Raw genomic sequence first — 14,631 nt, 5'->3', positions numbered from 1 at the left:
GATACATTTGATTTGGTATTGAAATCAATCCCACCTATCATTCAAATCAGTTTCACATATATTTCCGTGCAAAAATTTAGTTTTCAATTCTTAAAAATCAATTCTAAGAAACACTTAAAAAAAGCAATAAATGCTTACAGTTTAAACCCACAAACAGTCATTGATTTATTTGAATGTTTTTGATTTGGTGTATGAACATCCAACAACTTATACTCATGAACTCCGAATAGATACCAACTACTTTAACAGGTTAGTCATAAGAGTGTGAAATGAGAACAAATATTATTAGTTAGAGAACATGCATACGTTGAGTGGTTAATGTAATCGGTGATAATTCAACTCATTTAGAAGTACAATGTACAGTATTTGGATTATTTTATCCTCTCCTTTTTCCTTCTTTCCCTTTTGTAGATGCTATTTTCACCTTTCTTCAAGCCATTCACAAACATTACATCTCACTGGAAACATATAATATCCGGCTTGGAATTTCTCAGGACTTATTTGGTTGTCAAAATTGGTATACTGATCCTGTCTTCACATGGCCTATGGGAATCAAACAACTAATAAGTGGCAGGAATAGGATAAATTTGTCAATGTTACCTCCTGCAAAAGCACAGCAGAAATTTATCAATGAAAACTTTGCTATTACTTGCTACTAATTAAATCACTAATGTGCGAAATACATCATTTTCAAGACATGAAATTGAACCACACCTATAAGAATGTTCAAAACAAGTTCGGAAATATTGATTATAACAGCTTAAAGTTACATTTCAAGATAGAAAAACAATTAACAAATATCAGGGCAAAATGAACTATACATGATATTTAACTTTTACAGCATCTTCTCGTCAAGAGTATATGGAATCAAACATTAACTATATATAAATTTAATAGCCGGAGGGAACCATTATTTGGTAGAATTTTTCAACTTCCAAAGTATATTGTCTATGAGTAACAATTACTTCCAACATTTCAACTAAGTAACACAACCATCAATCAACTTTTAATCAATATACCTGTAAAATCATTTTTTTGGCCCTTAAGTATATGCAGCAGCTTGAAGTTCACTGTGTCGGTCCCTTTTGCACCTTATAACTCTTGCTTGATTATCTATAATTTCTAGAACCTGGAAAATATGAACTCTTTACAGTTATGTCGATAATGATTATAAAGAAACAGGAACTGTCTACATAATAAACTGAATTTACTTCATGAACTGAGGGCAGTGAGCTGCGTGGAAGTCCAGAAGAAAGCTTGAAAAGAATGTGACTATCTCTAATAATATTTAGTACATAACCAAAGTATTTAAATCCTATTGACTCAACAACATCATTTTTTTTATATAAATGTTGAATAATTACATTATGGTCACGGATTTGCTTTACCTCTGGTCTTGAATTAAGAACTCCACTGGACATTCCAACATCTATACGCCATATGCTACAATTGTATTTACTGCAAGAATCAAAGAACTAGTTTCAATAAATAGAATAGAACTATTCCATCCACAATGCACAAGAAGACTTAAATATTGTATTTTCAACTTAAGTTAAAACTCAAGTATAGTATGATACTAATTATTGAGATTTTAAACAACTTCAGGTTATTTTAACCATATTTGAAGAGATTTCTCCTCTTACCAATTTACACCTGTAGTTTGAGGAGTATGCCCGACCACCATTGATTTAGCACCAACTGCTTGCAGTGTCTCGTCAAGAATGGAACTTACCTGGAAATCAAATTTAGTTTTGGACATAATTTGTCTGCTAAGGATGCACAGAACAATCAGACATAATTTAAGAAACAACTGTGAACTTAGACTGAAATTTGGCTTTCCAATTCCAAGCCTTAAAGTCTGCTAATTATTACAAATCAAGACACAAATCAATCTTCTCTATTAATGCCTCATATGATCTTTGTATTACTTACAGAATAGTATTACAATGTCATCAGTATAGTTACCTGTTTAGCTTGATAGTCCACCAAATCTGGTGCATCTCTTGAGTATAAACGATTCCAAACAACACTATCATAGCCCCTAGTGGCAATGAAAGGCATTTTGGGAGCATTGTCGTTCTCATGCAGACCTCTCATCCACTCAGACACTTCTTTATTCATCCTCTCTAAACCATATGCAACTACAGAAAACAAGACGGATGAAAATATAGCAATACAGCATATAATTCTCAAATAAAAAGTAATCTCATGTTAAACAAAAATCAAAATGGCAAGAAATATTTACCATGGTGAGGAAGAAGTCCGCCATGGCAGAAGAGCCAGTCATTGACCTTAAGTACAACAGAATGCCTTGCAAGCTCACGTGCAAGAGGCCCACCGGGCCTAAAGAGGACTGATCTGGCTATGACTCCCTTTTGCCTCTGTCCTAATAATTGGAAAACTTCATCAAAAAACATAGACACAATATTTCTTTTTGAAATAAGTAAACTTGTCCTGTACTTAAAAGGTGACAAAGTATTTCTATATGACCACAGATACAAGAACATGATAATATAACTCTTTAAAATCATTTAAAGTGAGTTTCAAAGATCTTGTCTATTTTAGTTTTATCTATTTACAAAACTCATCGTGAAGAATTGGCTCAGTACAATCTTATTCAGAAGGTTCCTAGACCGTCCAACAAGTCTTAGATGATTCTCTGTTTATATTTAATAGACCACACGAGTAGTGTTAAGAAGTAGATTTTAAATCTAACTCAGTCTCATAAAATCGGCTTCTAAGATGAGATATGCACTTACATATATATTCTAAATTCTAAATTGGTCTTATTTCTAATTGATATGGATCTTCCATCTAGTAGACTGTTAGACGATTAGTGTCAGTCTTCTAGGCCATTTGCAGTTTGGTAGAATCGTCTAGTGTCTACTCAGTTGTCTTTCTCATGAGTATAGATGTGTCTCATGTGTTTGCTATTACTATATAAATAGGTTCTTGTGTTTCAAAATGAGTTGTATTGTTGAGTGAGTTTGCTAAGAGAGAAACCTCTGTGTTGTAATCTCTGAGAAACAGTGAATTTTTCCGTGGACGTAGATTAAAGTTCATTAATACTTCAATCAAACCACATTAACTTCAGTGTGTGGTTATTGTTCTTCTTCTTCCTCTGTTTACCTTCTATCATTTCTAGCACTTGTGGTTTTATCTCTGTTTTCGAATTTGTGTGGTAGACGTTCCTAAGTGAATTACGGAGCTATTCCATAATACTCATGGTGTAAATTAGTTAACTACTTTGTATAACTTAAATCCTTTTCCTTTCAGTTTATCATGCACGCATGCATGAAGAAAAAACCCTCAATCTTTAAAATTTACATCTTATTGTGTTTTCACCGAACAGTTTAAGGTTTCAGGGTAGATGATGGATCATAAATTGGTATCAAAATCTTGTAACCATGTGATTTAAAGTTGCCATAGTTTAGCATAGCTGGTTTGTGAAAAGTACTTAACTTTTGGAGTTCTTTTTGTTCATGTCTTTTTCGAGTATGTTGATATGTTGATTTTGGGGTAGGGATGTATATATATACATACATAAATTTTTAAGAGGGTATGCTCGATGGAAAAATATATAAAAAAAAAATAATGAATTAAGCAAGAATTAGTACATCTGAAAAAAAATGGAACAGAGAGAAATGAGACAGAAGAAAGAAAAATGGGACAGAAATTTATAGTACCTTCAATAAATTCCAAGTTCCCCAATAACTTTTTGACATTGTTCGATCTTCTTTCCACCTTTCAGAGACATCAACCCAGGAAGTAAAAGTTTGTTCCCAGTCATCTTCAGAGCTATTGATATATTCTAAGAAATCATTACACTCATCAAATCCACCAGAATCGACATATCTGAAATCCCCTTCCACATTCATGGTCTCATGATTTCCATTTACCTAGATGAAGCAAAGAAAGTTATGGAAAGTTACAAGATAATAGTTAAAAATTAATGAACTGGTTTTTTCAGAGTTTACACTATTCTACTTAACACTTAAATTTAGATGAAGACGAAAACTTTTTAAAGGGAAACAATGCTATAATGCACTTAGATTTTATAATATCCTGGGTTATATTGACTTTAATATAAAGCTGTTGGAGGTATTAATTTGAATGCTTTTAATTTTGTATATCAGAAACAGAAACTTTTCAAAGTCAGAAATAACAAACCTGAAACACAGCTCCACCGTTTGCTTTTGCCTGTTTATCCAACGATCGCAGCAAGGATAAGATGGCAATTTCATCTTCACCTCGATCTAGTATATCTCCAAGTTGAACCAACACCTAATGCAGGGATGAAAAAACAAATTCATATGTTAGAATCTCTCAATTCTGTGATATTCCTTTTTTTCTTCATACTTTTCAACTTTTGCTAGAACTGCAGATAGTAGAAAACAATAAAGATTCTCAATTTCATGTGTACAAGTTGAGCATTTCAACAACTCTACTACAATAATAGCACACAATAGAGTCTACTGATTAATACTAAGAGCAATCTATTTGAGAAACAGTAAGCATACAGTTTCTCCACCAGTCCACAAGTCTTGACCATCAGAGCTCAATACACCGGCCATTTCAAGAGCAGACCTAGCTTGCTTAATATCTCCATGTAGGTCTCCAACTATGGAAGAAAATTAGCTTCAATGAGACATAAATATCACATAACATTGAATAAATACCAAGACAAGGTTAGAAAATGATAAGCAAGAACATCAACAGGACACCATCCAGCCCACAGAAACTCTTCAGCACTTTGATTTAGAGAATTTATTGTAAGCTTGTTTATAATCCATATGATCCACATTATGAGGGACTATTACATTAGGATGAAAACTTTCTAATAACATTTCTTTTTCCTCACTGAACACACAGAAAGAAGATTAAACACAAAAATCATATACAATGAAACTTAGCAGTTCACATTCAAACCATCACAAGTCGCTGTATAATTCACATTCTAACCACCCAAATCAATATAATTGAAAGGATTCAGCCAAAATTATATACTTTAAAGATAACAGTGGGAAGCTTTAAAATTTCATTTTCTTTTATTCAAAGTAAGACCAACAAACCAACAACGCAACTATTCAAGGCTTTATACAAAAGCAAATAGATTAATTCCACAAAAACAAAGTGGGAATAAGAAAAGCAAACCAGCAAGAATTCTGCGACCAGGAGCAGAAACAAAAGTTGGTGGGTCTCCACTGACAACAATGGGTTTCAAAGCACTGTGATTGTAGTTGTTGTCGTTGTTATCAACAAGCAAAGAAGGATATGAAGAAGAAGAAAGAGAAGTTTCTGTTGGTTTGCGAGGAAGAGATGACGGTGGAACTGGAAATGAGTTTAAACACAGTGATGCCATAGGTTTTGATGATCATTTGGTTATTGGTACGTTATGTTGCCATTGATGACAGTGTTTTGAATGAAACCATAAAAGGACACTGTTGTCTGACACAGAAAGATCCTCAGCCAAGCATTTGGTATATGTGTTCGTTTACCGTACGTGAGAACTAATAGAAGATAAAGATAGCATTTTATTGTGCTTCCCTCTTAGCTTCATAATTTTTTTTATCAATTTTCAGCTAGAAAAAATGTTTTTGGTTCTTTATTTTTTAGAAATATTTATTACTTCTTAAAATTAATGAATTAGTTTTTAAGTTTCAAAAAATAGAAATTTAGTTATCTTTCAAAATATTTGTTCTGCTTTAAAACAACGAAGTATTTTAGCATTATATTATTTAAATATCTAAACTAAATGTGATGAACAATCTAGATATTTATATAAGCGTGCACTGCTTATTGATTAAATTGTGCATGTCGTTATATTAATTTGAAAGGAATACGTTGAGCTAATTCTTAAAACTGCGGGTAGGTAAATTCAATTTTTAAAACCATAAACTGAATTAAATGTTGAAATTATGTAAAATAAATACCTAAAATTTCTTTATACTCTTTAACTTAAAAATAAATATTAACATTCATTTTTTTTATTTTTTATATTTGAATTCATAGTAAACATATTATATTCTTGGATGTGAGTGTTCTTTCTAGATTTTTTATTTCAGTAGTTTTTTATGTGTTACTTTCAAAATGTCCCATATTTTCCTTTTTATTGATTTATGTGGAATTCATCCAAAGTTATAACAGAAGGTATAATGTTATTTTTCCTAACATGTGCCTTTTTATTTTTATTGTAATGAAGAAAATTTTTATCATTTATAACTTAGTAGGTTGAAAAAGATCCATTTACAATTGCATCCACATATCCTTGTCAATAAATTATAATAAAATTTTCATTTATATTTTCTAAAGTTAATAATTTTCTCCTAACAACTAAAATTAGTTTGTTTATGGAAGTTCCTTAGCAAATGTTTTGTGAGATATTAGTCATATTTAAAAGGATTTTTAATTAATTATCAATGAACCATGATGATTAAGGTTATTATAGGTCAATATGATCGAGATCATTATAGATTGACTCGTAAAAAACACTCAACACTCAAATATTGATTTAGACCTATCAGTTTCTTTGTTTGCGTAAGTCATACAAATAGTTATAGTGATTAACCTATTTAATGATTTTCGTAATACATTTTTGTTTTTAATTATTGTTGCAACATAATGAGGTTAAAATGATGTATGTCGCAAAGAATGAGGCTAATTGAGGTTATTATAGGTCGAGATGATTAAGATCATTACATAGAGAAATAATTCAAATCATTATAGACCGATTCGTAAAAAACACTCAACACTCAAATGAGATAAACACTTTATATAAGAGCTCATACTATAACAAATGTGTATATCATTTATCTCAAAAATTACTATTTATACTAAATTTATGGACTATTATCTTATTGAGCTTGAGTCATACAAGTAGTTACCGTGATTAATCTATTTAATGATTTTCATAATACATTTTAGTTTTTAATTATTACTGTAACATAATGAGATCAAAATGATGTATGTTGCAATAAATCGAGATGATTGAGGTTATTATAGGTCTAGATTATTAAGATCATTATAGACCGAAATAATTCAAAGGTTTAATACATCATTTGGTCCCTACTTTTAGGGGTTTGGTTCAAAGTGATCCTACCTTTTAAAAAAGTTCAGTAAAACCTCATATTTCGTTAAAAAATATTCAATACGGTGTTTTTCGCTCACGCAAGTGAGTTGTGGAATTTGATAAATACGTGGCTGCAAGAATTAAATGAAGAGAGAGAAACGTAAATAGTTGTTTAAAGAATTAAATGGAGAGAGAGAATACACGACTTTCACTCAATAACATTACCCAACATCCATTCACACACAACCCAACCTATCCACATATCAACATCAAATGAATATAATTCATCATAACCATAAACCATAAAGATCAATACATTCATGATTTCTTGCAGATTATCCTACTAACCATACACCAAGTACATAACCCAATATTTCTAAAACAACTATGTTCCCTCCATGATCAAGTATTCAAGTCTCTCGGCTTCTTTGGACACTACCCAACAATGTACCAATTTTATACACCCACCTCCAGATTCCACCCTATATAACCCTATATACTATTCCACTCAATAATAACTCAAAAATGATATAATTTTCAAAACCAATAAAACTAGATACTTCAGTGTTAGGACGACATCAATATAACTAAAACAAAGAATAATTACTTATTAACAACAAAACCGTGACCATTAGATAACCTCTGCACCTCTCTCATCAATCTTTATATCTTCAAAGAAAACTCCTTTAGCTTCCCTAGACCTATTTTGTAGACCCAAAATTTAAAATCTGCACAACGAAAACCTTAGCCTGGAACCCTTCACCATTCTTATAATCCACCCATGCAACCCCAGAATATCATTTGTGTACTTTACCTATCAACAAGGGACGTAGCAGCACATGCACAACAACAATTTCATGCACTTGGTATTAACCATATTATGATTTCCCTCCCAAGGTAGGTACCACGAAACCATTAAATTCCAATATCAAGAACCCCTTCTAACTCTCTGGATTCCAATGTCTACACTATACAGGAAGAAAATATAATATTTTTCTTCATCTTACTGTGGCCCCCACATGCATTGAAACTCTTCACTTGCAAAAAGAAAACATGCACTCATATCATTATGTGATGACAGTACATTACTCAACATTTATACTACTTCGATACATTTACGATATGCACTTATCCCTTACTACAAAACCACATGCATTGTAATCCTTCAACCCGTGCATTCATTTTCTGGAATAACATCCCAAACCATTTTTTTTCCTTAGCAACCCACAAACTTCCAATTGGGTATACTATCTATCCGTACTGTTTCTCAAGATTAACAAGTTTCAAAGGAAACGCATCATGCTCAATCAATACATCAAAAAGTTAACTCCTCTCACCTGGTTTTCCAGTGAATTCTTTAAAGGCCCTTGGTTCCTAAAAAATCTTGTGACTGGAACAAGGGCCCATGCACAATTCTTTAATACATCATTCTCTCTCTACATTTAATTATTCAAACAACCATTTACGTTTCTCTCTCTTCATTTAATCCTTTCAGTCATGTATTCATCAAACTCCACAACTCACTCAGGTTTGGCTACGATGACACTTAGACCATTATGTTTTTAACGGCGTGAGCAAAAAAGACCAGATTGAACATTTTTTAGTGAAATATGAGACCTTACTGAACCTTTTTAAAAGATAGGATCACTTTGAACCAAAACTTTAAAAGTAGAGACCAAATAATGTATTAAACCTAATTCAAATTATATTATAGACCGAGATGATCAAGATGATTCTAGGCAGAGATGGATTTTTATTTGTTATGAAACCATAGAAGGACACTGTTTTCTACCACAGAAAGATCCTCAACAAATATTTGGTATATGTGTTTTGTTTACCGTAAGTGAGAACTGAGAGAAGATCAAGATAGCATTTTAATGTGCTTTCTTTCCAGCTTCATAATTTTTTTATTTTCAATTTTAGAAATGTTTTGTTCTTTAATTTTAAATAAAATATTTATTACATTTTAAAATTAATGTATTATTATTTAAATTTTAAAAAAATATAAATTTAGTTATCTCTTCAAGTATTTGTTCCATTTTAAAAGAACATAATCTTCTATTATGATATTATTTAAATATCTAAGGTAAATGTGGTGAAAATCTAAATATTCATAAATATAAGTTGAACTTTAAAATAAATAAATATTTTTTAATAGATGTTTTTAAAAACATTTTAACTATTAATTTCTTTTAATAGTATTTTCAATATATTTGTTATTAAAGAATAATTTATATTTAAAGTATTAATTTTTTTATATTATTTTTTCATTCTTAATTTTATCATTTTACATTTTCATTTAATAAATCATAAAATTATAATTTATATTTAAATTTTTAATCTTTTTTATACTATTTTTTTGTTTTGTAATTTTATCCTTTTATATTTTTTAATTATTTGATTATTTAATACAGTTAAATTTAGAAGAATATATTTAACTTTTGTTTGCTTAAAGATATTATATATATATATATATATATATATATATATATATATATATATATATATATATATATATATATATTAAATATTATTTTAGTTTCTGTGTTTGTTGAATTTTTTCAATTTTGTTCAATCAAATCATGATTTTTGTTTATTTTACTTTATCTAGTTCTTTTGCTAATACAATTTAAATAATTAATGGTACATGAACAAGTTATGCCATGTGTTCCGTCAAAATTTGATTAAAATAATTATATTTATACATTTATAAAGTTAGAAAACTAAATTTGACTAAAACGATTAATTTCAATTTTTACTAAGTTGAGAGAAAAAAAAATATATTTAAATCTTATAGGTATTAAGTTGAGGAGTACTTTTGGTACCTTCCATAAGTCTAAAAAAAAAGTACATATAAAATACTCAGTGAATATTAAGAGTCAAATGATGAGAAAATAAAAGGAGGAAACTATTTTAATATTTAGTGTAGAGAAGAATATTGACATTAAGAATTATGTAAAAAATAAGTCATGAGTCTATTTTAACTTTCAACGATGCTTCCTACACCTCTCATAGTTCATTCTACACTCTCATTTTACATATTTGTCCTTATTTATTAAAGTCAACAGAAAATTATTGATGACTTAATGATGTTCTAACCATGAACAACCCTCCTAACGCCAATGTTTACTCTGATTGTATAAACCTAGTCCTACATGCACCCCATTCCTCCTTCCAATTTTTACACTTACATTACAGTAGCATTTTTTTTACTCATTGTTTTCTGTGTTGAGAGTTGAGAGGTTATACAGTGGTGTGGTGGTTGTGATCTGTGGGATGCTGTGAATATTGAAGGAGGAAGAAGGAGGAAGAACGTGGTGACAGAGAGCTCTTCGAGAGGTAATATTTCAACTAAACACCTAACCGACGTTGAAGCTGCCCGAATGTCGGTTGTATAGTGTCGCACATCGAATTTCGGCTAACACCAACTGTACTTCAAACTGTGGGTTTAGGGTGTCGCACTTCGAACTGTGGTTTAAGGTGCCACACTTCCATCTTCGTTTTCACTGTGCTTGATTATGATTTTTTTGATGTTATGATTTTTTATGATTTTTTTTGTTATGATTTTGGTGCTCTTGTTTTGGTATCTGCAGTATTTGTTACTTAACAAAATATCTGGATCATACATGTTAAACATAAACTTAGGGTGTGTTCACTTGGGGTTGATTGGGGGAGATGATTTGGGGGAGAGTGATTGAATGGATTTGAGGAGATTTGAGGGTAATTTTTGTGTGTGTTTATTTGAGTGGATTTGAAGGTGATTGAGAGTGAATTTAGGAGTAAAGTTTGTGAGAATTAGTGTAGAATTTGATTGATGTGACAGTTTTAAAAAATTTGTTTAATTGATAAAAATTTAAGATTACCAAAATGCCCCTAGGTATTTAGGTGATATAAAATGATATTTGTTTATGTTATATTAATTTGTAAAAATGTTTATTAATAGAAAAAAATTTAAAATAATTATTAAAAATAATTTATAAAAATTAATTCAATTATAATTTAGTAAAATAAATTATTATTAAAATTAGGCAAATTAGGCAAATTAGGCCTTTGAGTTTAGTCGCGTGACTGCACAGTGCCTTGCACCTTCCAAATATTATATAAAACATAGGTTACAGTAGCTTCGAACTTGCAAATATTATATTAAACATTACCTTCCCATGCAACAGTTGAGTTGGAAATTTTTTAAATGTGGGGGCAGACGAGTTATTACGCTTAGGATCCCTTCAAATCTTCTCAAGTATGCAGGTGACAAAAAACATCTACATCCCGCAATTCAATCCGATTTCTCGCTTGCAAATTCCATGAAGTGAACACGACTTTCTCGGCAATCCATCGCCCGCTAACACACGTAAACAGTGAATTACGTCCAAGTGAACACACCCTTAGTTTCTTGGGTTGATGAAATGAAAGTTTTTCACCACTAGCATAATTGGTTGTATTGAAATAAACTTTAATTGTCAATATTATGAATGTGTTAAGTAGCACAATGTTAACAATTCAATATAAAAAGTTTTAAAAAATCAGAAAAGCACAACAAATTAAATTTAAATTAATAAACGAATAAAAAAAAACAATATACAACAAATAATTAAAACTAATAATTCATATTAAAAAATAAAATATCAATAAATAACTATAGATTCAAAAAACTTGAAAAACAAATTAAATTTACGAAATTCAGAAAAATTAATTATATTCAAAATAATATTTAAATAGATATGAAATACAATAATAAAATACAAATTACAAAATATTAACCGCAGAATGTTTAATATTTAAATAAACTAATAAAAGTATAAAAACCAAATAGAATTAAAAAACAATTAAATATAATAATTTTGAACCAACAAAACATATTTCACGTGAAGGACAATGCTTTATATTGCTAGCATTCAAGGTATTCTAATTGCGATTGGTATGTAGTTTACCATTGATAGTCTACGATATTAGAATAAGGGCAGAAACGTAAACTCCACCTCCAAATATTTCTCTTTCCTTAAATGTAATACACACGTGTTTTAGTAAGAGAAAGAGATGAGAGACGAGATTCAGAGAGAGAAAGAGTCACACGACTCTCTGCTAGGGTTCAACCCTCTTCCACGATCACCACCACCACACACGGCAGTGCACCACCACACACACAGTTCCAGACTGATCAACAGGTTGCTAAGACTCACATGTATGCTGAATAACCTCAAAAAATGTATTATTAACCATATGAAACTGATTTACAGAGTTTATATACATGAGAATAATCTGTTTTTTTTTTCTGTTTTGATTTACACTTCAACACTCCTCCTAAGCAAAACTTTGAAAAAACAACGATTAAACGACGAAACCCCTCTTTTTCACCGATTGAATTGGTGAAAAGCTTCACTTCCTTGATTTTCAGCAACTTCTACTGATTAAAATCGGTAAAACCACCTTCTTCAAGCACACACATGTTTTTCACCGATTAAAACCGGGGAAAAACACCTCCTTGACCGATCTCCTTCTCCGTGAAGAAAACCCTAATTTTTCAAAATCTCAGCTTGCACCATCCCTGATTTGCTTTCTGAGTTTCAGAAAGTGTTCGCCTTTAAGGGCTTTAGTCAGTATATCTACAAGTTGATCTTCGGATCTGCAGTGTACAATCTCTAGTTTCCCATTGCTGACCTGTTCCCTGATATAGTGGAATCTGGTCTCAATGTGTTTACTCCTACCGTGAGATGAAGGATGTTTAGCAAGATTTATGGCTGATTTGTTGTCAACCATTAGTCTCACCCTCTTCTCAGATAGCTCAATCTTCAGTCCTTTTACCAAGGATCTCAGCCAGGTTGCTTGACATGTAGCTTCACAGGCAGCTATGTATTCTGCCTCACATGATGACAAGGCAACTACTGGTTCCTTTTTAGAGCTCCAGGAAATAGGAGATCCTTCCATGAAGAAAATGTACCCTGCAGTGCTTTTTCTGTCAGTCTTGTCTCCACACCAATCTGCATCTGAGTAAGAAGTAATTTGCACTTCTTCTCCAGTCTCTCCTTTTCTAAGCAGAATCCCATACGATTGTGTACCCTTCAAGTATCTCACTATCCGTTTGACAACAGTCAAATGTGATACTCTCGGACACTCCATGTATCTGCTTATCACTCCAACACTATAGCTCAAATCAGGTCTGGTGTTACAGAGATACCTAAGACTTCCAACCATTCTCCTGTAAGTTGTTGGATCAACAACTTCCTCTTCTGGCTCTTTTTCTAGCCTCAATCCCACTTCTGCAGGAGTATTTGCAGCATTACAGTCACCCATCTCATACTTTTTCAGCAGGTCTAAAGCATACCTTGATTGGTGCATCACTATTCCACTTTCAATCTTGGTAAACTCAATGCCAAGAAAATAGCTGAGTCTTCCAAGATCACTCATTTCAAACTCACTTTTGCATTTCAGTTTTAAAAACTGAAATTAATTCCTCACAACTTCCAGTGACTAACAAGTCGTCCACATAGAGACGCACAATCAACTTCTCTGTTCTGCCTTTGTGCTGACAGCTTTGCACATATACACCATGTTCTGAAACACATTTTTCAAACCCAATACTGCCCATGAAACCATCAATACGCTGGTTCCAGGCCCTTGGAGCCTGCTTAAGCCCATAGAGAGCTTTCCTCAGCCTATACACTTTGTCCAGCTGCCCTTTGACTTCAAAACCCTGTGGTTGCACAACATAAACCTCCTCCTCCAGTCTTCCATTTAGGAAGGCTGACTTCACATCAAGCTGGTGTAAAGACCAGCAAAATTTAGTGGCCAAAGATACCACTAACCTGATAGTTTCAACCCTTGCCACAGGAGCAAATACTTCACCATAATCAACTCCAGCCTTCTGTAAGAATCCTTTAGCAACCAGCCGTGCCTTATACCTCACAACAATGCCTTGTGGATTTATCTTTGATTTGTAAATCCATTTTAATGCTATGGGTTTCTTTCCAGAGGGTAATTCCACCAGCTCCCAGGTCTGGTTCCTTTCTATGGAGTCAATCTCCTCCTCCATGGCTTTATGCCATTTCTCATCTTTAACAGCTTCTTCAAATTCTACTGGTTCAACTTCTGCAATTAGGGCATAATGAACACACTGTCCATCTGCTGTTAGAGTAGCTTCATAGGACAACTCATAGTCTCTCAAGTGTACTGGCAGTTGTGGAGTTCTAGATGATCTTCTCTGCCTGCTATCCACACTGTTCTCTTCTGTTTCACCTGCAGCAGTGGTATTCTCCAGAGAAATGGTTGGTGTTTCCTGCTCAGTCTCTTTCCACTGCCAAGCCCCACTTTCATCAACAACTACATCCCTGCTGATACATGTTGTCCCTGATACAGGGTCATACAGCTTGTATCCTCCAGTAGGATTATAGCCCACAAGAATCAGTGACACTCCTTTGTCATCCAGCTTTCTCCTTAGTTGATCTGGTATATGCTTATAACATATAGATCCAAAGATTATCAGATGTTTAACATCTGGTTTCACACCTGTCCACGCCTCTTCAGGTGTCAGACCCATCAGTCTCTTTGTTGGAGACAAATTCAGT

At 32.2% G+C, this 14,631-nt stretch overlaps 1 protein-coding gene across 1 annotated transcript; it reads right to left on the bottom strand.

Annotated features, from left to right (window-relative positions):
- Positions 1 to 257: 257 nt before the first annotated feature.
- On the bottom strand, positions 258 to 5,492 carry SLP1 (Calcineurin-like metallo-phosphoesterase superfamily protein). The gene is made up of 10 exons (XM_047305762.2): positions 5,155 to 5,492; positions 4,521 to 4,621; positions 4,171 to 4,284; positions 3,687 to 3,899; positions 2,246 to 2,381; positions 1,966 to 2,141; positions 1,644 to 1,732; positions 1,389 to 1,458; positions 1,020 to 1,129; positions 258 to 603 (listed from the first exon to the last, which is right to left on the bottom strand). Exons 1-9 carry the CDS (start codon positions 5,360 to 5,362, stop codon positions 1,043 to 1,045), a joined length of 1,194 nt encoding a protein of 397 aa, XP_047161718.1. The 5' UTR covers positions 5,363 to 5,492; the 3' UTR covers positions 258 to 603; positions 1,020 to 1,042.
- Between the last annotated feature and the right edge of the window lie 9,139 nt (positions 5,493 to 14,631).

Source organism: Vigna umbellata, chromosome 1 (genome assembly GCF_029865625.1).
Source record: "Vigna umbellata cultivar VRB3 chromosome 1, Vumbellata_1.0, whole genome shotgun sequence".
NCBI classification, from domain to species: Eukaryota; Viridiplantae; Streptophyta; class Magnoliopsida; order Fabales; family Fabaceae; genus Vigna; species Vigna umbellata.
This window is presented reverse-complemented; position numbering and strand designations above follow the sequence as displayed.